Source organism: Oryx dammah, unplaced genomic scaffold (assembly GCF_014754425.2).
Source record: "Oryx dammah isolate SB20612 unplaced genomic scaffold, SCBI_Odam_1.1 HiC_scaffold_8, whole genome shotgun sequence".
In the NCBI taxonomy this organism is placed as follows: domain Eukaryota; kingdom Metazoa; phylum Chordata; class Mammalia; order Artiodactyla; family Bovidae; genus Oryx; species Oryx dammah.
In genome coordinates, this window is record NW_024070192.1 from 16,553,537 (window position 1) to 16,579,215 (window position 25,679).

Below are 25,679 nucleotides of genomic sequence, written 5' to 3' on the forward strand. Positions count from 1 at the left end.
TTTCCCACTGAGCCACCCAGGAAGCCCCATAAGTAGAGTAATTATATTCTTTACCACCCAAATCAGGACACTTGAAAGTGAAAGCAACAATACTGCTAATGAGGCAGAAGAGACAAACTGAGAGATAGTGGGCTCAGGTCCTCAGCTGAGGGAGATCCCAGGGCCCAGCCGCCCCCCACCCTCCACGGGGAGCTGAAAAGTAGCAGCTCTGGCCTGAGTCAGGCTGCGGCCCGGGAGAGGTCAGAAAGTAATTCTTGCCACCATTTGGTTCCTGACACCGGGAAGGGAGGTTTGGGCCGAATGGGACCGCTAGGTGGAGCAGGCATTTCCCCCGCCCCCCACGCCCCTCACCCAGAGCTTCAGGCTGGGGGCTTCCAAGAAGGCCAGAGGGCAGCCTCTGAGCTCCCAGAACAGTCCATGCCTTCCCTCACCTCCCCCAACTTGGAGCCCTTTTGTCTGATTCCCAAGCTCTGCCTCCAGTGTGTTCTCTGCTTAAACAGGTACAGAGCAGTTAGCCTTTGAAACAAGGGTCCCCAGTGAGTCCTGAAAGATCTCCAAGGTGGGAATGATAGCTCTGCATGCTTCCCCAACCCAGGGCTCCTCCTGGTGACCCTGCCTCTTCCAGGGACCCTTCTCCGATGGATGTACCCAGAAGAGGTTCCCTCCCACCTTGGAACTCCACCGCTTCCATCCTCTACCCTACACCCCAGGCTGCAAAGTGTTTTTATTACTTGCAGCATTTAAAGAGAAAAGTAGACAGCCATTTTGTCTCCTTAGAAATGGGTTTGGAGGACAGGGACCAAGTCTTTCTTACCCTGCTCTAAGGGCTGCTCCAGGCAGCACTGGCCACCAGGGACACTGTGGGGAGAAGGGTTCCTTGCAGCATAGCCCAGTGCTCCCTGGGCCAGCCTGCTGCTCCTGGCACCAACATGGGGACTGGCATTCAGAGCTGCAAAGAGGGCTCTGTGTGCCCCACGGGGCTCCCCGAGCTAGGTGGGGATGAGGGGCAGAGAAGAGGCCAAGCCAGTTTAGCCAAAAGGCTATATTATAGAACATTTAGAAGTTGAGGCGGTTTATACTATAGGTTCAACAATAGGAAACCCAGAGCTAATCAACTCTGGCCAAATAGGGACCTTACATACCTATTAAGGAAGAGGAAAAAAAAAAAAAAGCCATGCATTTAAAAATATTTATTTATTTATTTCTATTTATTTATTTGGCTGTGCCAGGTCTTAGTTGTGCATGTGGGATCTAGTTCCCTGACCAGGGATCAAACTCAGGCCCTGTGCACCGGGAGCAAGGAGTCTGAGCCACTGGACCACCAGGAAAGGCCCTAAAGTTATACATTTTGCATGCTAATGAATTATGCCGATTTATAGGTTCATGGATGTGGCTAAAGACTCAACAGATTGCCCTTGTATTAATTAGACTGACAAGCCCCCTACAGTCTTTGTCACAATACATTCATGCATTGTGGCAAACTCTCCTTTGCAAAGGCAGATTTTCAAATAGCCTCACATTTTGAGTTCTGTTGGCTCATTCAAATGAATGAGGTTTCAAATCTATGGATAATCTAAAATAATAAAGTATTTAAAACTCCTTTAAAAATCAGGATGCAAGCCCTTCCTGCCAGCTCTTTCCAAAGCAATAGGGTTGGCTGTGATCCCCAGGGTGCCTGGCCCACTAGGCAGGGCTGTGCACTAACCTTTCAGGCCGGGCTCCATGTCACCCTCGTGGTCTTGTAGGGTGTAGTCCCCCTGAGCATGATCTTCCATCACGTCCAACTCCTGGCGGGGCTCAGCCATCCTGGTTCAAGGCCCACCTGGGGAAAGAAGATGGGAAGTGAGGGCTGGATGCTGTGCTCAGGCTAATTGCTGGGGCGAGGGGAGAGGGGGACAGGGGGACAGAAGTGCCCCTCCCCACTTCATGGAAGGCAGATTTCTGCCTCTCGTTTCCCTTCTCCAACAAGTAGAGTACCCAACCTCATCTGTGGAGGGGTATCTCTGCCAAAGCGCTATTAACATGCATGTGTGCACTTTTCATTCACCAACATCACATCAGTTCATATCCAAAACCACCAGGTGGGCAGGTTCAAGGGGCCTGATTTGTTTCTATGCCCAATGCTCTTTCTACTTCATGATAGAGTAAATGCTGCTGACCAGTACTTTGATGGTTTTCTGTTTTTGTTTTTTACAGAGAGGGAAGGCAGGCTGGGCAGTGCCAGTAAGGAAAAGGAGGTGCAGAGAAGCAACGCATTGCTCGATCACACCCAGGTGTTCTGAGGTGCCAGCTCTGAGCCAGGTGGCCCCACTAGGGGTCAGGGTGGGGCTTCCACTCACCTCACTGGATCCCTTCAGAACCCTTATGTGTGCATTCTGAGGGCTGGGCTAAGTCCCTGACAGGGCGCAGTGGGAGCAGCAATGCTAAATGCTAAATTCTTTTAAAATCTCAGCTGTTTTGATTTATTTTACATATGTTTATTTGATTTATTACATATATTTATTACATACATACATATAAAGACACCTAATACATATATGTATTAAAATACATGTAATAAAACATATATAAATATTTATTTATATGTACTTATTCATTTATTTATTGTATTGATTTATTGTACATATATTTATTTAAATCCTTACATTGTTTCATTTTTTACTTTGAATTTCCACTCAAGACTCATGTTAGTGTTTCACTTTTTGTGTTAATTTTCTGAGATAATTTTACACTTGTAGAAAGATTGTAAAAGTTCCCCAGAGGGTCATTAACCTTTTGTAATCCCTTTAAAATGTATTTCCCTGTTATCTTCCATTTTTATAATCTTTTGCTGCTGCTACTGCTGCTAAGTCACTTCAGTCGTGTCCGACTCTGTGCGACCCCATAGACGGCAGCCCACCAGGCTCCTCTGTCCCTGGGATTCTCCCAGGAAAGAACACTGGAGTGGGCTGCCATTTCCTTCTCCAGTGCATGAAAGTGAAAAGTGAAAGTGAAGTCGCTCAGTTGTGTCCGACTCCTAGCGACCCCATGGACTGCAGCCTACCAGGCTCCTCCATCCATGGGGCTTGCCAGGCAAGAGTACTGGAGTGGGTTGCCATTGCCTTCTCCTTCTAATCTTTTAGGTGACTTTAAAAAAAATCTCTCCTTTTTATAATTGTAACTTTTATCATTTTCCATAATTTTAACCTAAATCTAATCTTTAATTTTTATTTTTAAAGTTTGGGCTGCCATTTCCCATTCTTTGTTTTCATTTGTTCTTACCTTTCTTCTAATTTTGTTTGCATTCTTTATTTTTTGACTGTGTCACACAACTGGTGGGATATTAGTTTCCTGACCAGGGATTGAATCCACGCCCCCTGCAGTAAAAGCGTAGAGAGCAGAAGCACAGAGTCTTAACCACTGGATAGACAGGGAAACCCCTGCATTCTTTACTTTAAATCTCTAGTTTTCTGTTATAATTTGTTAACAGTTACCCTCTCACATTTTTAATCTAATTCTACGGCTGTTTTTCAGTGGCTTGTGGGCGAGCTAGTGAGGGCAGGGCCCTTCTCCTTCCTGCCTTCACTATACTAGCTCTGGCTTCTGCGATCAGTGAGTAAAGTCTGCCATGGGCAAGGTGTGGAGGGCGGACTTGATGTCATGTACTGTCTAAATGTATTATGAGTTGCAGAGTGTTCTCACCTCTGAAAACTATTGCACAATGTTGGGCTACAGGGTGGGAGGGTCCACCTGGGGCTGACCTTCCACATAACACCTGACTGACATGGGTGGAGGGGACAGCCAGGCTTCTGACACTGTGCTTACACCAGTTGGCCACTGGCATATTCACACCCAGCTCCATTTCTCTCCCTTCTAGGCAGGACATGCTGGTGTGGGTGTCTGAGCTCCCTTCTCTCTCATTATGTAGGATAAGACGCTGGGATGGTTTAGGAGGGTTCTAAGAATGAGGTCAGTGAGACCTCGTCCGGGTGAGGCAGAGGGTGGGAGGCTTGGCCCCACTGTGGCAGCCACTGCCTATAGAGAAGGGGTCCCTTTTCATTCTGACTGAGGTCCCTGGCCTTCAAGGAGCTCTTGGGGGAGGCTCCTGAAGCTGAACATCTCCAAGCCTTTGATAGCTCCCCAAGGACGAGCAAGATGTTGTCCTGGGAAGATCCAAGTCCTCATTCGTCCCTCAAGGCTTAGGATTTGGTGGTGATATTCTCTACCCTGAGATATGCTGATGGTCTGTTTTCCTTAGAAAGCCCTCAAACATAAGAACCTCTGTGCTAAGAGGAACAAGTTTCATTACCCAAGAAGTCAACGACTGCTCCCCACCCAACCCTAGGAAGCAACACCTCCCTTACCGCCTCCTAATGAAGCCTGTCTTGGGACCTGCCTGGTAACTGCCAACTGCTAGTCCCCAAAACCGATCCATGAGTCACCTCGTCTGCTGACTCACCAGGAGCCCCACCTGGGAACAATGATGACAGCCCAGAAGCACAAGGCCTCCCAAACTGGCTGGAGACGTTTCCCCTGGCCCAGGTGAGCCAGGCCAATCAAATCAGATCATCCTGTTCAACCTGCAGGTGGTTTTAGTGAATACTCCAGGGGGCGCTAGTGGTAAAGAACCCGCCTGCCAGTAAACAGTAGACATAAGAGGTGGTTGCTCATATTTTAAAATCATGGATTTTGGGGACTTCCCCAGTAGTCTAGTGGTTAAAAACATCACCTTCCAATGCAGGGCATGTGTGTTTGATCCCTGGTCAGGGAAATAAGGTCCTACATGTCTCGAAGCCCAAAAACCAAAACACATAAAACAAGAAGCAATATTGTAACAAATTCAATAAAGACTTTAAAAATGGTCCACATCAATATGTATACTTAAAGTTGATTCATGTTGTACAGCAGAAACAAATACAATATTATAAAACAATTACATACCAATTAAAAATAAATTTTAAAAAATGGTCCACATTAGAAAAAAAAGACAAAAAACATCATGGATTTTGGAGAAAGCTGCTCTTCCCACAAAGCCTGGGAAGTGTGAGGAGCTAGGGACCCACACACACAGTAGCTCACCACTCTCTGCACATCACTAAGTCCCAAAGCCCATACTCTAGTTATGCCTGAAAAGATGGGCTCACTGATGAACGCTGTCTTCTTATTCAGCGCCGCCACCCCAGCCCTCCTGCTGGGCTTCCCCACCGCCCAAGCACTCCTGTCCCCATCTGTCAGCTCATTCCTCTGCACAAAGTGAGGACGGCAAAATGCACCAAATGGCAGCCAGAATCAACACAGGTCTGATGATAAGCATGAACTCCAAGTAGACCCCAGTGACCTCAAAGGGATCGAGATGGTACTTAACAGGCAAACTCGGCATCAGTGAAAGTTGAAGCAGTGTTTGTGCAGAGTGAACCACTTTCCCTTTGGGCTTCCACTCTATTTTCCAAGGTGATTCCCACGCCCCTGGCTTATCTCCAGCTCAGAGGGGCTGCCCTGGTCCCTTCCCTGCCCATCTGCACAACAGATGGGATGACACATGTGATGTGGTGGCTGCTTTTCACTCAGATGAGTCTGGAGGTGGGCAAAATGGCCAGTGTGGACTTTGTTCACAGGCATGAGCAGGGCAGCATCAAAGAGGCTCTCTAAGGTCACTTGGGCAGTGGCTGGCAGGGCCAATTGGACAGGTAAGAAAGGGCTGTTGGCAGGGAGGTGACCGCACTGGTCCAAGCAAACAGCAAGGAGGCCGGAACCGGAGTGTAGGCAGAGGGCATGGAAAGGAAGGGATAGATCCAAGAAGTGTATTTTAGATAACGTTAGACTGGGTTTCAAAATTGGGTTGGGGTCAGAGAGAGAGATCAGAGTCCAGAATTATACCAGAGGTGGGGGCTTGGATGGCTGGGAAAGAGGGAGAGGGTAACAGAGTCAGAGGGAACAACATCAGGAGCCAAAACAGCTGATCAACAAGAGTGGGTTCTGACTGTAAAATATCACTGCTCAGAAGAATCCCCTGCACTTCATTTTACTAACTGGTGATTGATTTGATTTAATAAGTTCTACAAAACAGATTCTGCTCTCCCTCTTGATTTCCATTATAATTTAAAATTTGTAAGTATTCAAGTTTTATTTCTGTTTATTTACTTTAAAATATTTCTTGGCCTCGCTGCATAGGATGCAGGATCTTAGTTCCCTGACCAGGGATTGAACTCCTACCCCTTGCAGTGGAAGCGCAGAGTCCTAACCATTGGGCCACCATGGAAGTCCCTATAATTTGAAATTGTTATGGGATTTGAAGGGCTTCCTGGGGGGTGCTAGGGATAAAGAACCTGCCTGCTAATGCAGGAGACACAAGAGATGCAGGTTTGACCCCTGGGTCGGGAAGATGCCTTGGAGTAGGAAATGGCACCCTACTCATGGCTCAGACGGTATAGCGTCTGTCTATAATGCAGGAGATCTGGGTTCGATCCCTGGGTCGGGAAGATCTGCTGGAAAAGGAAATGGCAATCCACTCCAGTACTATTGCCTGGAAAATCCCATGGACAGAGAAGCCTGGTAGGCTACAGTCCGTGGGGTCACAAAGAGTGGGACACGACTGAGTGATTTCAATCAAAATCAATCAATCTAGTATCCTTTACATGGAAAATTCCATGGACAGAGGAGCCTGGTGGATTGGACATGACTGAGAACACTCACTATGGATTTGAAACAAATGGGTCTAAAACAGAACAGTATTCCACTTTAGTTTCAGGTCAAGAGTCAGCAACTTGTTTCTGCAAAGGACCAGATAGTAAATATTTTAGGTTTGTGGGCCGTGCCTTCTGTTACAATTACCCACCTCTGCAGTAGGGAAGCAGACATTGGCCATAGATGTATAAATGAATGAGCATGGCTATGTCTCAATTAAACTTTACTTACAGACACTGAAATTTGAGTTGCATAAAATATCATGTGTCACAAAATATTTTTCTTTTCTTTTTTTTTTAACCATTTGAAAATGTAAACACCATCCTTAGCTAACATCAGACTTGGCCTGCAGACCATAGTTTATAGACTCCTGCTTCTGGCTTTTCCAGTACTTATTCTCCTCCCTCTCAATATATATATGTATTTCTATAGTAAAGTTTTTAAACATTGTACATTTTGGTCTCCTCCTATTTTCTCAGTGTAGATTTTTGCAGTGATGTTGTTTTTGGTTTGTTTTCATAAATAGTATTGTTTTTTAAATTAATTAATTTGGGGCTGCACTGGGTCTTTGTTGATATGAGTGGGCTTTCTCTAGTTGGGGCAAGTGGGGGCTATTCTCTAGTTGAGGCTCGAGGGCTTCTCATTGCAGTGGCTTCTTTTGTTGTGAGGCCCAGGTTCTAGGACATGGGGGCTGCAGTAGCCGCAGCTCATGGGCAATAGAGTGTGGACTCAGTAGTTGTGGCACACGGGCTTAGCTGCCCTGTGGCATGTGGGATCTTCCCAGACCAGAAATCTTCCAACTGGTGTCCCCTGCATTGGTAGGCAGATTCTTAATCACCAGACCCCCAGGGAAGCCCCCTGATGTTGAGTTTTCTTCAGCTGCTTCCAGAGGTTTCAGGGCAGGAGCAGGAGAACTAAGGGTCATTCTGGGGCTTGAGGCAGTGCCCCTCTGTTCTGGGGACTGGGGACAGCATCCGTGGTATAAGCCCGTGTTATGAGCCAGGCTGCCTCAGCTCCAAGGAGCAGATGACAAGGCAGTGAGTGGGTCTCACTACTCTGGTTCCAATGATTCCCCCACTTCCCTACCACTAGCACCACCCAGCAAGGCTGGAGAAAGTCAGAGATACTAAAAAGAAGCTGAAGGAATTACAAGGAGAAATTAAATCATCCTTAAAAACACAGGCTAAAAAAAAACCCCAAAAAAACCACAGGCTACTATTTGATATGCAAAATAAACCGTGAGTTTCAAGTGCCAATATTTTCCTTTGGGATAAAAAGTGGAATGCATGGGAAGACCTCTCTAAACAGGGAGGCACCCCACCCCTGCCCCTCCTGCCAACTCCAGGACAGCAAATGGCCTTAGGTTCATGGGCCTCCTGATTCAGTCAGGCCACCAGAGCTGTCTCTCCAACTCATCTGTGCTGGGTCACTTGCTCCTTGCGAATGCGTTGGTACCAACAGGTCATATTAAGAAAGACAAGTCCAGGGGAGTTCCCTGGTGGTCTGGGATAAAGAATCTTGCCTTCCAATGCAGGGGACGTGGGTTTGATTGGTTCAGTCCCTGGGTTGGGAAGATACCCTTGAGAAGGGAAGGGCAGCCCACTCCAGTATTCTTTTTTATTTATTTGGCTGCACCTGGTCTTTAGTTGCAGCATATGGGATCTAGTTCCCTGACCAGGGATTGAACCCAGGTATCCTGCATTGCGAGCTTGGAGTCTTAGCCACCGGACCACCAGGGAAGTCCTTGTTCCAGCATTCTTGCCTGGAGCGTTCCCTGTACCAGGGGAGCCTGTAGTGGGCTACAGCCCATGGGCTCACAAAGAGACACTACTGAGCAACTAACACTTTCACTTGCACTAGAAACTGAGATCCCACAGGCCTCAGGGCAACAAAGCCCACGTGCCACAGCTAGAGAAGCCCGCGTGCCACAGCGAACACCCAGCACAGTGGGAAAAAGACAAGTCAGAGCTCTAGAGCACCTGCGAGAGGCCACTCGACGTAAGCAGAAAATAGAGCCCAGAGGAGGACGCTCTCAGAAAGTAAAAGGAAGTGGCTCTTCTGAGTCTCAGGACAGACGCTGAGCACGGGAAGGCAAGTCCCGTCGGGTGGGACCTGTCTGGGTCACTTGTGAACAGATGAGGAATCTGGGAGGTAACCCGCCCAAGGTCACACAGCCGGGAAGAGGCGATGCCAGGGTTCAAAGGCTGTGCCCTGACGGAGCACTCAGCAACCCTCGCTGCTGGTTCTTCCAGCCAGGACCATCAAACGGCCTCGTTTCCCCTCGTGGCAGTGCAGGTCTGGGGTGTGGAAGCAGCACTTGTCCAGGGCTCACACCCCGAAGCTGTGACCTAGTCACTTCTCCCAGCCTCCTGCATGTCACCCAGTGACCCCGAGCTCCTTTTATTCTAAGTGGCTAGATCAGGTCTGTGTTCTTTGTCTTGGGAGCCCTGGGAGGGTCGGTCACAGGACAGCAGGAGTCTCTAGCCCAGGCCTGGCTGAGAGGCGGGGGGCCCTGGCATCCTAGCTGAGGGTCTGTACGCCCAGCCCTGCCTCCCTCCTTTCCCACCGTCACTGATGCCTGGCGTCTTCCTCTGTGAGATCCAAGGGCAGAATGACTTCTCTGGGAGAACTGGACAAAGAACACGTAAACCAACTGACAAACAGTACAGCTACACGCCAAAGACAGCAGACTGGAAAGACAAAAATAAGCACAACCCTAGGTGGGTACACAGCCCAGACGAGCGGTGGTCACCACCCCCTCACAGATCCCTATAATCCGAGAGGCACGCAGACAGGAAAGCAAGCATGCCAAGAGCTGCTGTCCTAAGGCCACACTCTGCTTTCTTATTCTTCTAAATCAACCAATCTCTTTCTCAGTCTCTCTGATCGCCTCCGTTCTGTTTTCCCAGGCAGTGACCCAGAGGCGCTGGGGTGGAAGGTAAGGAAAAAATTTTAGAGCGGCGGCACCAAAGTTGAGTTAAACTAGGAAATGAAAATGGGCCCCCTTTTTAAGGGACACTTGGAAAAGCACGGCCACCTGACAAGAGAGAGCAAGAGCCAGAGAGTCCTGGAGTCTCTCCGTGTCATTTTGCAGCCGGTAAATTGAGTCCCGTGATGGGGAAGGGGCTTGTTGAGCAGTTCATGGTGTCTGGTCCTATAGGATCACACCCCCCCTAGACCCAGTGGGGGCTTGCGGGCAGTTGGAGAGGTCCGGAAAAGGCAGAAGAGTGTCTGCAGGGCTGAGGGGGCAGACAGAGGAACAAAGGGGACAGTGCAGGTGATGAGAGGCTAAAGGCGAAGACAGGAGAGGGGGAGGGGCCGAAGGCAGAGGGATGTAGGAACCCCCTGAACCAATATGACTGCTGCAGGCCAGTCTTTTTTTTAAAAAAAAACAATTCTCAACTTTTCAGTTTAGTTCAGTTCAGTCGCTCAGTCATGTCTGACTCTTTGCGACCCCATGAGCCGCAGCATGCCAGGCCTCCCTGTCCATCACCAACTCCAGGAGTCCACCCAAACCCATGTCCGTCGAGTCGGTGATGCCATCCAACCATCTCATCCTCTGTTGTCCCCTTCTCCTGCCCTCAATCTTTTCCAGCATCAGGGTCTTTTCACATGAGTCAGCATCAGGTGGCCAAAGTATTGGAGTTTCAGCTTCAACATAGTCCTTCCAATGAACACCCAGGACTGATCTCCTTCAGAATGGACTGGTTGGATCTCCTTGCAGTCCAAGGGACTCTCAAGAGTCTTCTCCAACACCACAGTTCAAAAGCATCAATTTTTCGGTGCTCAGCTTTCTTTATAGTCCAACTCTCACATCCATCCATGACCAATGGAAAAACCACAGCCTTGACTAGACGGATCTTTGTTGGCAAAGTAATCTCTGCTTTTTAATATGCTGTCTAGGTTGGTCATAACTTTCCTTCCAAGGAGTAAGCGTCTTTTGATTTCATGGCTACAATCACCATCTGCAGTGATTCTGGAGCCCAGAAAAATAAAGTCAGCCATTGTTTCCACTGTTTCCCCATCTATTTGCCATGAAGTGATGGGACCACATGCCGTGATCTTAGTTTTCTGAATGTTGAGCCTTAAGCCAACTTTTTCACTCTCCTCTTTCACTTTCATCAAGAGGCTCTTTAGTTCTTTTTCACTTTCTGCCATAAGGGTGGTGTCATCTGCATATCTGAGGTTATTGATATTTCTCCCAGCAATCTTGATTCCAGCTTGTGCCTCTTCCAGCCCAGCGTTTCTCATGATGTACTCTGCATATAAGTTAAATAAGCAGGGTGACTTTTAGGTTGAGCTTTTTTTAAGCACCTATCTGTTGAGCTCTTCCTGTGAATGAGGCACCGTGCTTGCTTTTTAAAAATCATTAATTATTTTGGCTGTGCTGGGTCTTCATTGCTGGGTGGACTTCTCTCTTGAGGCGGCGAGCAGGAGTTAACTCTCTAGTTGCGGTGCACAGGCTTCTCACTGCGGGTGCTTCTCCTGTTGTGGAGGACAGGTTCCAGGGCAGGCAGGCTTCAGTAGTTGCGGGGCACAGGCTCAGTAATTATGGCGCATGGGCTTACTTGCTCTATGGTCCCGGTCTAGGAATCCAATTTGTGTCTCCTGCATCGGCAGGTGATTTCGTTACTACTGAGCCACCAGGAAAACTCCAACTCAGTCTTCTTATTTAATTTTTCTGATTGAAGTAAAATCCACACAACACACAAGTCATTTTTACTTTTTTTTCTTTGTGGCTGCACTTTGCAGCATGTGGATCTTTCCCTGACCAGGGATTGAACCTGCACCCCGCTCCAGTAGACACTTGGAGTCTTAACCATTGGACCACCATGGAAGTCTGCACAAGTCATCATTTTAACAACCATCACCTCTATCTTGTTCTGAAACACTTTCATCACCCCAGAAAGAAACCCTGTGTCCATTAAGCACTTCCTCATCCTCCTCCCCGACCCCCATGCCCTGCCAACCACTCATCTACTTTCTGTCTCTGTGGATTTATCCGTTTTGGAGATTACACATAAATGGAATCATCTAATATCTGGGCTTTTGTGTCTTGCTTCCTTCACTTAGCGTAATGTCTTCAGGATTCACTCACATTGTAGCACGAGTCAGGACTTCATTCCTCGAATGCACCACATTTTGCTTATTGTATGAATGCACCACATTTTGCTTATCCATGTGTCCAATGATGATTACCCACAGTCTTTTAAATTTGGAAACAAGATAATATAGAGCTTTTTTTACTGTGACATTTGTCTGATAATGGTAAAACCGGGGTGGAGGGAAAGGAAAGGTGAGGGCAGGAAGGGGTAGGATGGTGGAAGAGGGGGATGACAAGGACCCTCAAATAAACTTCAGCTTCTTCCTCATTTTGCCAAGGCTTCCCCTGGCCCCTCAACTCTCAGGCGCACAGGGATGTGCAGGTGAGACCTCGGGTCCCTTTTGCTCCCGAGGAACAGAGCTTTCCCAGGCTGCAAGATGAATACATTTTCCACTTGGTAGAGTTCATGTGCTCTGTGTGCTGAGCTCTGCTTAGCTGCAGAGGCAGCTTTGTTTTTGATCATTCCAGGCCACCCTCTGAGGCATCCAGAAGCGGATGAGGGAACCCCAGGCGCCCAGCCCAGCTCAGAGCTGACTTCTGCAGCATGACCAGGGGGCCCTGCTCACTATTTGAAGTACACCTGCTATTTTCCTGGACACTTTCCCATGACAGAACATTTAGGTTCACCACAAACCTGTGAGATGGGCAGGATGCAAACCCCAGCCAGTAAAGGGCCCCAAGAGCCTAAGTGACTTGCCTGAGACCACCAGGGCAGCCTGGGACCTGACTTCCCTCTGGAATATAGATTTCTGACAGTTCAGATGCCTCTCTCTGTTTTCAGTCCCAGGCCTTTGCTCCTACCCAGGTCTCCAAGGGGTCTGCAGGTTTCAGCTGACCTGGGGCCGTCATCTCCCTGAAGGAGATGAAGACCAAATAGCCTTCCTATGCCTACTGCCATTCTTCCTATTCCTTCTAATCGTCTTACCCACAGCAATGCATTCTGATTCTAGAAAGCTCCTCGAGTAAGCCAGGGCAACAGTGGACACTGTTGCTGGTTTTGGAATATGAACAACATCTGTTTATTCGAGTCCTGACTATAAGCCAGTCGCAGAGGCTTCAGAGGAAGGGAGGAAACGGGAGAGAGAGAAATGGAATCTCTGTAATACAACAGTCCCACGAGAGGAATTGTTCTCCCCACTTTCTGGATGAGGAAACAGGCTCAGAGAGGTTCAGGAACCTGCTGAGGGTCACACAGATAGTAAGAGGCAGAGTGGGATAGAATTTGAACTCTGATCTTCTGATGCTAAACCCATCTTTTAGATACTGTATCATCTTACTGCCTTCCCAACAAAGAGTTTAAAAACAGCCCTTTTCTCCTCTGCCTTACCCATGGAAATGATCTTGTCCGGGCGGGTGAAATTAAGAGTCAAGGAGGGAAGAAAAAAGCCTGTGTCAGGGGCTGGTCCCGCACCCTGGCTCACTGGGCTCCATGCAGGATGTACTGTCCTTGCGGTCCACACCCAGGAGGAGCTTTTTTCTGTGTCGGAGAGTCCCCCTCCCTGGAGGTGCGAGGTGGGCTGTGTCCGGCGTGGCTGCAGCCCTCGCTAGGGGGCAGCACGTGTCAGGGCCGCGGTGCCCGCTTGCTGCAGCCCAGCCGGCCGCCCAGCTTCTCCGCGAGGCAGCGCCGCAGGCTCCCGGCCGCCGGCGTGACTCAGCGGAATCACTGCCACCAGCTCCGGTAGCGCCATCCAAAAAAAGGACGAGCGCCCTCAGACCCTCTCAGATGAAAAACTCAATCGGAATTCCAGAGTAGTGGTACTGGACAACTTTGGGACTATACAGGAGTCAGTGAATTGCACACTTCAAAGGGTGGATCTTATGGCATGTGACATATCTCGGTAAAGCTGTCATAAAAAAACAAACACCCTAAATGGAGCTCTCCGATAGTGGAAGATCAAGCAGGGAGAAATCTAAAAATAACTTTAAAATGAACTTGTTTCTCCAAGGTTATTTTTAGCCTCTGCGTCCCCTCTTTCCTTTGCTCTGGCCCCTTTTCTGCCCCTTCATGAATTTGCTGTGTGTTCTGGTGGAAAACAGGATTCCTCATAATGACAGGAGCCATGTTTCAAGCATTTTCAAATATTGGCTCATTTAATTCACACAACTTCCTCTACTTCTACGGGGGGGGGGGGGGGGAGGGAAACCGAGGCACAGAGAGGTTGAGTAACTGGGCCAAGGTTACACAGCAGACATGTAATGGGGTCACGGCTCTGGTGCCATGCAGCCTGGCCCCAGAAGACTTTGTGAAGCCGACTGACAAAGGTGAGTCAATCAAGCGGTGATAGAGATAACCCATTTTAGCAACATCAGGATCTGCTCAACTGAGCAAAAGCTTTTCTTTTGAAAACTTTTTATTTTATTTACATTCTATTTTTTTAAAAAAATATTTATTTGGCTATGCCATGTCTTGGTAGCAGCACACGGTATCTTTAGTTGCAGCATATGGGATCCAGTTCCCTGACCAGGGATTGAACCCAGGCCCCCTGCATTGGGAGCACAGAGTCTTAGCCACTGGACTACCCAGTAACCCACTACACTTAATTCTTTAATGTTTACGGTCCAATTGTTTTACTTTAAGATATTTACATTTACGATGAGTGAAGGGCAGGAATAGTGGTCCCCTTGGGGGAGGTGAAGTCTGGATTTCAGGTCAGCAGGAAATCCCTATGCTTAGGAAGTGGGAAGCCAACTGCTTGAAAGAAAGAGAAGAGGCTCTGGGGTTCAAGTAAACACTGGGCTGGCTCGTGGCAGCTCTGATGCTTCAGATGCTCTTCCCTGACAGCTGGTTCCAACTGGGAGCTGTGTCTCTGTGTTGCTCCCCTCCTCTCACGCCCCCGGCAGACAGGTGGCATCCAGCGCCCCCGCAGCACAGGGAAGTTCTCAGAAGACTTGCTGGAGGGAATACAGCCTGGCAAACCTCAAAGGAACTCTAAAGTGTGAGCTGTGCTCACGTCCCATCACAGGGTACCAGAGAATCTTCTAGAACCAAATCTGACCAATAATACCGATAATGATAATTCCTGGATTTCAAGCAGAATCGCCAAATTAAGTGGAGAGAAGATGAAGGAGCCCAGAGAGAGGAAAGACTTAGGTTGGTGAGAAGAAACTGGAATAATCCCAGGCCTCAATCCAAAGAGAACAATCAACAATTGTACGAAAGCATGAATGAAGCTGCTTTCTGGGGAGGGCGGGGGGGGGGGGTGGTGGTGCTGCCGTGCACACACGATGTGTCATGGCTGATGTCAGCTGGCTCATGTCCACCACTCAGAAAGTCCACAGATTGTGTTGGAGAGGACAATTCTGGTCTTAAGCTCAAGGCTTCTGTTTTCTTTTTTTCAACTCCTTTGGAACTGCTGGTATAGCTAAACAGTGCTGTCGCGTCTACGAGGGTGATACAGCATGCTTGGGTGGACTTTGTTTTCAGAACTGCTGTAGTTTTCCCTCCAAGCCCCTTTCTGATAAATTACTGATCAGTTAGCCTTCGGTGAGGACACCGCTGCCGCATGTGGAGGTGGCCTCTGCACCTGGCCCACTCAGGGGCTGCCAGCGGCCCTGCTCACCACTTGCATTCCGAGATGAATCCCCTGAACTCAGAGCACCAAATGGGTACAAAGGAATCTCTTCTGATGTCAAAGCCAAGAAAATCAGAGCAAAAAAACTGACCCCCCCCCTACCTTGGGCAAGCCACCCTTAACTGAAGAGAGAGAGGAGAGAATTTCTTGTTTTATAAAAGTGATTCATGCCATGCTGTGCTCACTCCCTCCAGTCATGTCTGACTCTTTGAGACCCCATGGACTGTAGCCCGCCAGGCTCCTCAGTCCACGAGATTCTCCAGGCAAGAATACTGGAGTGGGTTGCCATGCCCTCCTCCAAGGGATCTTCCCAACCCAGGGATCGAACCCATGTCTCCTATGTCTCCTGCACAGCAGGCAGATTCTTTACCACTGAGCCACCAGGAAACCCCAGAGTGATTCATAGTCATTATTAAAAAGTCAAATACAAAAATGTGAAAAAAGGAAAGCAAAATAACCACTGTTAACATTCTAGGGAACTTCCTTGCAAACACCTCTCCTATACACACATATAATTTTCCCTAAATGAGACCATATTATACCAGTAGTTCTGTAGCCTACTTTATTTGCTTAATAAATATGCTGGTATTAATAAGCTTTATCTTAATTTCTGGTTGATCTCCAATGGATACAATTTCTAGCTTTGCTGTTGTATCTCTGCCCTCCAGCTCTGACAGGCAGCAAGTGGCTCATGACCCAACAAAAGACTGCACTTAAAAAGTGCTGCGGCGGGGGAGGGGGGGATTTGAAGTCCCCCCACCTTTTTTTAGCCACCCATAATCTTCCCATTTATTAAAGGGATGCTGTTAACACATATTACATCTCATTAGTGCTCACAACCTATGTAAAAGGAGGGTATGTTATTATCTTATTTTCCCCATCTTATATACTGATGCTCAGTAGCCCAGGCTGAGGGAGGGCACGTCATGGCTTTGAATCTGCAGTCTCAGTCTCCAGTCTGACACAGGGTGGGTCTTTGGACACCTTTACCGATAAATCATGAAGCCCCACTCCAAAGCTGTGAAAAAAGAGGAGCCATTCTAACCACATCTCTGTCACATGCATAGGTCATCTTAGCCCCATTTTGAAGCCAGGGAAACTGAGCCACAGAGAGGCCCAAGTGGACTTGGAGGTCATGCCAGAGTTGGGGACAGAGTCTGGCATGCAGTGATTTGCTGGGAAGCTCAGCTTAGGGATGGGAAGTCGCTGGGAAAGAACGCTGGGTGGAGAGATGTCACAGACGTGAGGACATGGCTGTATCTGATGATGAATGGACCCCTGAGGTCAGGATCTTGCTTCAGCGGCATGTCAGGCGCTGGGAGGCCTCTCAGAGACACCTCGGGCCATTTGCCAAAGAGCATTATGGGTTCTCAGAAGCACCTGCCCCTCATCAGCCATTCTTGGGACTGATGAATAAGCACTTAGGCTGCCTCCTCTCGAGGCCCTTTGAGAGCACTGGATGGCCTCCCCGTCACAGTAGGGGCTGGGGAGGCACCCTCCATCTGGCATCCAAGGTGAGCTTGGAGGGCCCCTGGGTTCACTTCCGCTTGGCCCTGGGGCTCTCCCATGAAACGAGGTCTCAGGATCCTGCAGCGACCCCTTTAGAGGCTGCTCAGCCCTAACTCCCCTCGAGGACTGCACCAAGTCCAGCTCGTCAGCTGCATGAATGGCTGGACTCCTTGAGCCCGTGGTTTGGGCTCAGACCAAGGTGTGGGCGTGCATGTGCACACTCAGTTGCTAAGCTGTGTCCAACTCTGCGACCCTGTGGACTGTAGCCTGCCAGGCTTCTCTGTCCACGGGATTTCCCAGGCAAGAATACTAGAGTGACTTGCCATTTCCTCCTCCAGAGGATCTTCTCAACCCAGGATCAAACCCAAATCTCCTGCCTTGGCAGGCAGAGTCTTTACCACTGAGCCACCTGGGAAGTCCCAAAGTGTAGGCATTGGCTCCATATCTTCCCTTGAGGAACTGGACCCTTGTTCCCGGTTCAGATGGATGTGGGTAGAAAGGACATGTGGTGTGGAGTCCAAAGCACTGGGTTCAAGGCATAATAGGAACCACTCTCTGGCTGGTCGATGCTGGGCCTGTCACTTGACCTCTCTGAACCCCCGATTCTTCATTTGTAACCTGGGCATGAGGACACCTGTGTCACAGGGTGGCTGTGAGGGTCACTGGGAAAATGCATGTGAGAACATCTGAACTGTGACGCAGCTACAGGGATGTTCGGTACCATTTTCATGACACGTGGGTTTTGAGCAAGGGGAAGATATTTGAGGTTGGGGAAGTGAAGGCCCAACCCGAAGGGATAAAAACTGGGGTTAATACAAGAGCCTCTGTGCTTCTGCCCTGAAGGAGGAAGAGGGACAGCATGAAGGTGAGAGAGGCAGCTCTGGGTCAGCCCCGGGAGAGGAGGAGACTGAGGGTCTCAGAGGGTCTCGGAGGTAATGGAATGAAGCTGTTAGGGAAGAACTGGGGGGTCTCTGCTCCCTGCCCCTCCCAGCGCTGGCGCCTGGAGCACGAGAAGACAGGGGAGATGGTGAGGGAGGTGATGCCAAGGAGATGATGCGGGAGGTGCTGCTGGGGAGGTGATGCAGGGAGAGAGAACCATCCGCACCAGGCTGGGCAGCGAGGGAGGCGGGGCTCTGAGAGGCCATCTGGAATGAGCAGCAACTGGCGCTTTTTGCCACAACATTTCATTAGGTGGAGCAACAAGGAAGAAATGGAGGGGTAAGGAAGTGAGGACGGGAAGGCGATCGTTCTGAGGATGTTTTCATTTCTATTTTTTGAGTCTGAGGACACACCCTGAAGAACTCGGGGCACAGAGGGATGGCGGAGACTATCTCTAATCAGCACTGTCCCTCAGTAATGAGCAACCTGAACTCAGCATGGCTCGAAGGATGGAAAATAAACAGTGTCCTCTAAACACACGTAAGAACACTGTCCCTGAAATCGCCCCCTTGCCAGAGGCGCCCCCATGGCATCAGGGTCAGACTTAACGACAGGGCAGTATGGGGGCAGGGAGTGCACACACACTGGGGCCAGGCTGTCTGGGTTCCCGGCTGGGTGACCTTGGGTAAGTCACTCAACCTTTCAGAACCTCCGCTGCCTCATCTATAAAATGTGGGGATTAACCGAGATGATTAACCAAGTTGATTTATATCAAGCGCTTAGAACCATCACCGGCTAACAGTAAATGTGATTGAAGTGCCAGCTGTGGTTATTATCATGATAACCTCATCGCCTATTAGCTGAGCCAAACCTGTATCCTGTTTGCATTTTCAGACTAAACAGCATCTCAGGGCTCAGAGCCCCACCCCACTTTGGATGCAACAACACACGGTGCCCCCTTGGCCGTCCCGAGGCAGCCTCTGGCCAGGCAGGGCAGATGGTGTGCTCAGTGAGATCACTCCCGGATCCCGTGACGCCTGGAGACCGGGCCAAAACCGTGTCCCAGGGCACCCTGTGTGAAGCTGACCCCTGTGTGAGGAGGACAGACAGGGGAGAAACAAACACTGGCATAGAGAGCACTCCCTCCTGTATCACCAAGGGGAAAGAGCCGTTTTGGAAATGTGCACGCACAGAATGTTTATAAATAAGAAAATAGCGCAGATAGGCAGATGTGCAAACCAGAAATCATAAAGGAGTATATGCTCTGGGAAGGGAGGTGGAATCAGGGAGGCTTTCTCTTGTTGTTGTATACATTTTGGTTTTATTATAGTGTTTTCTAGACATGTATTATGTTTTAAGTCTGACTGAAAGCAATAAATACATTCTCCTTTTGGCAAAACAAAGCACCCTTTGACAAAGTCAAGGGATGGTCCCACAGTGTGCCGCTCCTTTTAAAAATATATTTATTATTTTTAAAAACATTTTTATTTATGTGGCTGTGCCAGGTCTTAGTTGCAGCTTGTAGGCTCTAGTTCCTTGACCAGGGATTGAACCCAGGCCCCCTGCACTGGGAGTGAGGAATCTTAGCCACTGGACCACCAGAGAAGTCCCTGTGCTGCCTCTTTTATTCACAAATCACACATTGCCTGTAGCCACCGGCATGGCTGGCGGCTTGAGGTGAATAAGAGGCTTAACCTGATTCTAGGCATCAGTGTAATGCGATTAATCACATCTGTGATCAATCACAAAGTCAGAGGCTGCCTAAGGGGACACTGTGTGGGAGTGTTCTTACCTGGGGTCAGAGAGCCGCCTCCGAGGGGCCTGATGAGGGGGTGGGGGCACTGGGGAAGGCCTACGGAGCCAGTGGGGGCCCCTGGATGGGGAAGCTTCACCCACTGGAAGGAAAGTCATGGCACGAAGAGACAGGCTTCGCTAGCAGCTGACATGCAGTCTTTCAGGCACACATTTCATGCAGAGAGCCAGGGACACCTGGACATAGCACTCTGATGTCACAAACCCTTGCCTATCACAAGCGTAATTCTCGAGATCTAGTGACACGTCTGAGCACACTGGGGAACTGTAGTTGTTGATGTATTAACATCTGTTTAGTCACTAAGTTGGGTCTGACTCTCGACTGTAGCCCGCCAGGCTCCTCTGACCATGTGATTCCTCAGGCAAGAATACTGGAGTGGGTTGCCATGTCCTTCTCCAGGGGATTTTCCCGACCCAGGGATTGAACCTGTGTCTCCTGCATTGGTGGGTAGATTCTTTACTGCTGAGGCACCTGGGGAAGCCTGTATTTTCATCTGCCTTGTTCCAAACGGAGATCTAGAGAAGCAGGGGTGTGAGGAGCCCCAGCAAAGCTGAAGTTACAGCCTTACGAGCCCTAGAAAACAACTTCCAATGCAATGTGTGAGTAAGTGTCCATGGCTACATGAGAATAAAAATAAAGGCTCTTTAGATAAAGGGGGAAACCAGGCAATTTTGCCACATCTATTAAGGTTGGGAAAGTAGTTTCAATATTTGTCAATAAAACTTCTCATTGAAATTAAAATAAGAAAATGAAAATATTATCCAGCATGGGACCCTGGGGCATGCTCTCTTATTTGGATACAATAACTGTGCTCGACAAAGTGGAGTACAGTGGAAAACAGAAAGTTGTATGGAGTGAAGAAATGACCTTGAAAGAAAGAATTACAACACAGCTTTGGAAACAGAGCCAATCCAGGCGTACACATATCTGGATCAATCAAAATGGACATATGAGAAATTCAGATCGGGGAGAAAAAGGCAACGAGACCAAGGTCACATATTTAAGCTCTGGGCCCCCCAAGTATGTATTTCAGAAAAAGCACAGGCAGCCTTGGTTGGCTGCAAAACACCCATTATTCAACAGAAACGCCAGGACATCGTTTCTGTTCAGAAATAGAAATTACAGTCAGGGAGGGAAGACAGACAGAATGAGCATATGAGAGAGAAAAGACTGATGAGAAAGAAGAACTAAGAACTTGAAAACAAAAGCCTTCTTGGAAAAGGAGAAAACACTACACCTGGGGGCGGAAGCCCAGGGGGCCCCTGCAGGCCTGCCAGGCATGAAGCAGAGAACAGAGCTGACTCAGAGCTGCTGCCGCGCCCTGTTCTGAGTTGCTCCATCAAAATTTAAATCATACAGGAATTAAAACCCACTGCATTGTAACTTTAAATGGGTGGGTTTTATGTTATGTGAAACATCATCTCAATAAAGATGTTTTTAAAACATTACAGAAGAGGTTCAAAGTCAAATTTATTTTCTTTTGCTAAATATAAGAATACATTTGCCCTCTAACCTTCCCATAAGGAGGTAGAGCCCTCTATCCGGTTGGGTAGCAAGTGGTTCTCTACAAATCCTCTCTGCTGAGCCATCCAGCTTTGGCCCAAATCTAACCCCCTGGGGGGAGCCTGGGATAAACCATGAAGGTGGCTTTGCAGTGTTTGTATGGTTGAGAAGCTTTACCTTCTGGTGGGCAACAACCTCCCCTCTACCCCCATTCAGTGGTCGTGAAAGTGTAAGTTGCTCAGTTGTGTCTGAGTCTTTGCGACCCCAGGGACTATACAGTCCATGGAATTCTCCAGGCCAGAGTACTGGAATGGGTAGCCTTTCTCTGGGCTTCCCTTGTGGCTCAGCTGGTAAAGAATCCGCCTGCAATGTGGAAGACCTGGGTTTGATCTCTGGTTTGGGAAGATCCCCTGCTGAAGGGAAAGGCTACCCACTCCAGTATTCTGGACTGGAGAATTCCATGGGCAAAGAGTTGGGCATGACTGAGTGACTTTCAGTGGCCCAAGTCTCCATAGAATGAGGGGTTAAGGGTGCAGAGGGGCACCAGGGAAAGCACTTGTCCACAGGGCCCCTTCCCAGGTGGGCAGGCGGGCTGTCAGGGGTGGGAGGTCAACACACCTTCACAGGGGAGCTGGAGAGTCCTCCCCGTTAAAACCCAGAGTTGTAAACATACAGCAGAAAGAGAAAAAATGAACCTCCCTGGCAGTCCAGTGGTTAAGACTTTGCCTTCTAATGCAGGGGGTGAGGATTCAGTCCATGGTCGAGGAGCTAAGACCCCACGTGCCTCACAGCCAGAAACCAAAGCATAAAACAGAAGCAGTATTGTAACAAATTCAATAAAGACTTCTAAAATGGTCTATATTAAAAAAGATCTTAAAAAGAAGTGGGACAATGAATGAATGAATCGCATCCCTGGAGAACCTGTTGTGGTACAGAGATGGAGAGTGGGTGTCTGAGTCTATTACCGACCTGGCCTTCTTCCACTCAACATTTGGGCTGGTCTTTCCTGTTGTACCTGTCACATCAGACTCTAATTGTACCCATTTAATCTCCCCATTAGAATGAAAGCTCCTGGAGGGTGGAGACTCCTGTGCTTATTTTTTTTAAAACCACTGTAAGCAATTCAGTGGGCTTCCCCAGTGTCTCAGTGGTAAACAATCCGCTTGCCAGTGCCAGAGACGCGGGAGGCTCGGGTTCAGTCCCTGGGTCGGGAAGATCCCCTGGAGGAGGAAATGGCAGTCCCCTCCAGTAGTCTTGCCTGGGAAATCCCATGGTCAGAGGAGCCTGGTGGGCTACAGTCCATGGGGTGGCAAAGAATCAGACATGACTGAGCGACTGAGCACAAACAACTCAGTACGTAGTGCAGTGGTTGGTATGGAGTCTGTGCTCAATACATCCTCCCCGATGGATGGATTGAAAGCCCTCCATGTGCAACCCTCAGTGCTGCGCGATCTCACCCTCAGGCCTTTGCTCCAGCTGGTCTCCCTGTCAGGAAAGTCCTCTCTTCTGCAACTCTTCCCCTTTGTCTCGCTAACTCCTACTCAAGCTTCAGGCTCCATCAAAGCAGTCATTGCTTCTAGAAGGCCTTCCTGACTCTGCCAAACTCCTTCACGTGCGCCCCTCACAGACATTCACCCGGTGCTGTAATCCTCTGGGATGCTGACGCTCTTACGACGGAAGGGCCATGGCCACCCCCTCCACCATCATGTCTTCAGCACCCGGCCTCATACCTGGCAGGAGGAAGGCCCAGTAATGCTGCTGAGCCAAGGAGTATGGGGGCAGGGAGAGGGTCCTGGTGGGATGGAGGAGGAGACCTTAATAGATGACACTTCCCCAGCTCATAGTCAGTTGCAAATCTGAGAGCTGACCTGCTCTCTCGTGTAGGCCACCCCAGCTCCCTGGATAACTATTTCTCACACCTCATTGGAGAGCATATTCCTCTGTGATAGAGGAAGAGAGACAAATTCTCTCCCCTCTTTGTAAACCTCAAGGAACCAAAATAAATGAGATATAACTGCTATGTCAGCAGGGTGTTAACCAGGAATGACCTTGGGTTTTTCATCTTCGTCATCAAGGTCTCTCCTACTCTGGTTCTTTCTCCTCCTGCCTCCAAAACAGATTTGTTCTTCAGGCATCTGTCTGGGGGTCCCTGCTTGACTAGGTTAGAATCACAGAATCCTGGATTCTAAGCTTGGAATGGACCTTAAAGAAACAGCCCCACAGGGACTTCCCTGGTGGTTCAGTGGTTAAAAATCTGCTTGCCAAAGCAGGGGACGCAGGTTCGATTCCTGGTCCAGGAAGATCCCACATGACACAAAGCAACTAAGCCCATGGGCCACAACTAATGAACCCTGGAGCTCTAGAGCCCGTGTTCTGCAACAGGAGAAACCACTGCAGTGAGAAGCCAGCACACTGCAACTAAGAGCCACCCCTGCTTGCTGCAACTAGAGAAAACCCGTGAGCAACAACAAAGGCCCAGTGCAGCCCAAAAAGAAAGAAAGAGCCCCACACTAGCACAGAGAGGTGAAGTGACTTGTTCTAAGTCACACAGTTAGTCAGGGGTGAAGCCAGGATTCAAACCTGTCAGTAGCACGTTTCACTGAAGACTCCCCAAGTAAGGCAGAAACACTGTTTTCCAAGCATCAGATCCATGCATTTGATAAAACAAGTCAAGTGCAGTTCTGTTCACTTAGGAAATACCACAATGTTTTGCCATTAAACTAGGAACTTGTAGTCCAGAGGCCATCTTTATCCCTTTTCATAGGTTTTTCTACTCTCTGTTCTCTGAGAGTCCCTCCTACAGTTTTAGGGCATCTGATCTGTGCTTCCTGTCCTGTGTGCTCAGTTGCTTGGTCACATCCAACTCTTTGAGACCCCATGGAGTGTATCCCACCAGGCCCCTCTGTCCATGGGATTCTCCGGTAAGAATATTGGAATGGGTTGCCATTTCCTGTTCCAGGGGATCTTCCCAACCTAGGAATTGAACAGGCATCTCCTGCGTTGGCCGGGGGATCCTTTTACCACTGAGCCACCTTTTGGAGAGGAGGAAAATAATCTGATTCCTCCAAGTTACACACAGGATGAACAAATATACAAGGAAATGAGTTCCCTGGGAACAGAGTAAAGATCAGTGAACACCTCTTTCCACTGAAGAAAAAAAAGGACACCAGAGTCTGAAACATACTCAGAGGAACCCTTGTTAATGCAGGCTGTGCATGAAATCCAGGGCTCTCTTCAGGTGTGGCCTCAGGGACATTTTGGGAGTGGGTATCCCTGCCCTGTGACAGGGTCCAAGGACACTCAGGATGAAGCCACATCATACGATTCTCTGTTACCAACACTTCAATTCCTCAGCTCAAAAGAAAAAGCAAAAGGAATTAGAAACCACCTTGTAAAAGACCATTTGCAATTAAACAGCACTGTGCTTTCCTTTTCATCCTGTGGCTTATTGTTCAGACAGTATTTTCCAGCGGGCCATGAAATGTTGATTGATAAGCAATATCCCAGGGACAAAGAATGTCTAAGTACCTTAAACCAGTGATTTAAAGGCTAGTTCTAGGTGAAGGAATACAAGATGGGATACTGCAAAAGGGCTGCAAAGGATCTGATTTTATTTAGGAAAATCTAGTTTTAAAAAAGTGCAATGAAACTAAGGCTATTACAGATATGATTCAGATTACTTGCATTTTAATTTAAATATTTATCCCATCTCTTCCAGATCTTGTTGAAAAAGATTAAGTAAAAATATGTGTTTGCATTTAGTTAACATGTTAGACAGAATGAAGGCATCTTAAAGATTCCACCTCCACGTCCTAATCCCCTTGTTACTTTATGCAGCAAACTTTATGCAGGATTAGGGTTGCAGATGGAATTAAGGTGACTTTAAGATTATTCTGGATTATCCAGGTGTAATCACAAGGGCCCATGTGAAAGATGGAGGTAGGGGAGTGGTGTCAGAGTGATGGGACTTGAGACTCAGTCAAGCTGACTTTGAAGGTGGAAGGGACCGTGAGCCAAGGAAGTTGGAAAAGGCAAGAAATTCTGCCCTAGACCGTCCAGAAAGAAATGCAGCCTGCCATCACCTTGATTTTAGCCTTGTAACACTCCTGTCGGACCTCTGACACCTCTACAACTGTCAGATAAAATAACTGTTTTTATCTGACAGATAAAATAACTGTCAGATAAAATTACTTAGTTTAAGCCACTAAGTCTGTGGTAGTTTGTTACCGAAGCAAATAGAAAACTGCCAATAAGTCTGCTCATTAATGTGGACCAGCCCGTTCATAACAACTTGATCCTGGGAAAACGGAGGAAAGGAATGGACACGGATGGCGCACCCGCCATGTAGCACGCATCACGCCATCCCTGTGGCGTGGTCTTTCCCACCCTCGGGCAGGCTCGCACTGACAGCTCCAGTGTGCAGCCAATGGCTCTGAACCTCCAGGAGGCTGAGGTGCTGTCTAAGGGTTCAGCTGGTAAAGTGGTGGAGCCAGGGTGTGACTCCGGTCTGCTTGCCTCCAGAACACTTTCTATTTTTCTTTTGGCCATGCTGTGTGGCATCCAGGATCTTAGCTCCCAGACCAGGGACTGAACTCAAGCCCCACTGAAGTGGAAGCATGGAGTTGTAACCACTGGA

The 25,679-nt window shown here is 48.6% G+C and overlaps 1 protein-coding gene across 14 annotated transcripts in view; it reads right to left on the minus strand.

The window, feature by feature from the left end:
* The window catches only part of MAPT (microtubule associated protein tau), a 122,591-nt gene that overhangs the window by 52,586 nt on the left and 44,326 nt on the right, over window positions 1–25,679 (minus strand). For all 14 annotated transcript variants that reach the window (XM_040245057.1, XM_040245055.1, XM_040245054.1 and 11 more), the window contains exon 2: window positions 1,706–1,822. In XM_040245057.1, the coding sequence (XP_040100991.1) occupies window positions 1,706–1,805 (100 nt within the window). In that variant the 5' untranslated portion in view covers window positions 1,806–1,822. The remainder of the gene's footprint in view (window positions 1–1,705; window positions 1,823–25,679) is intronic.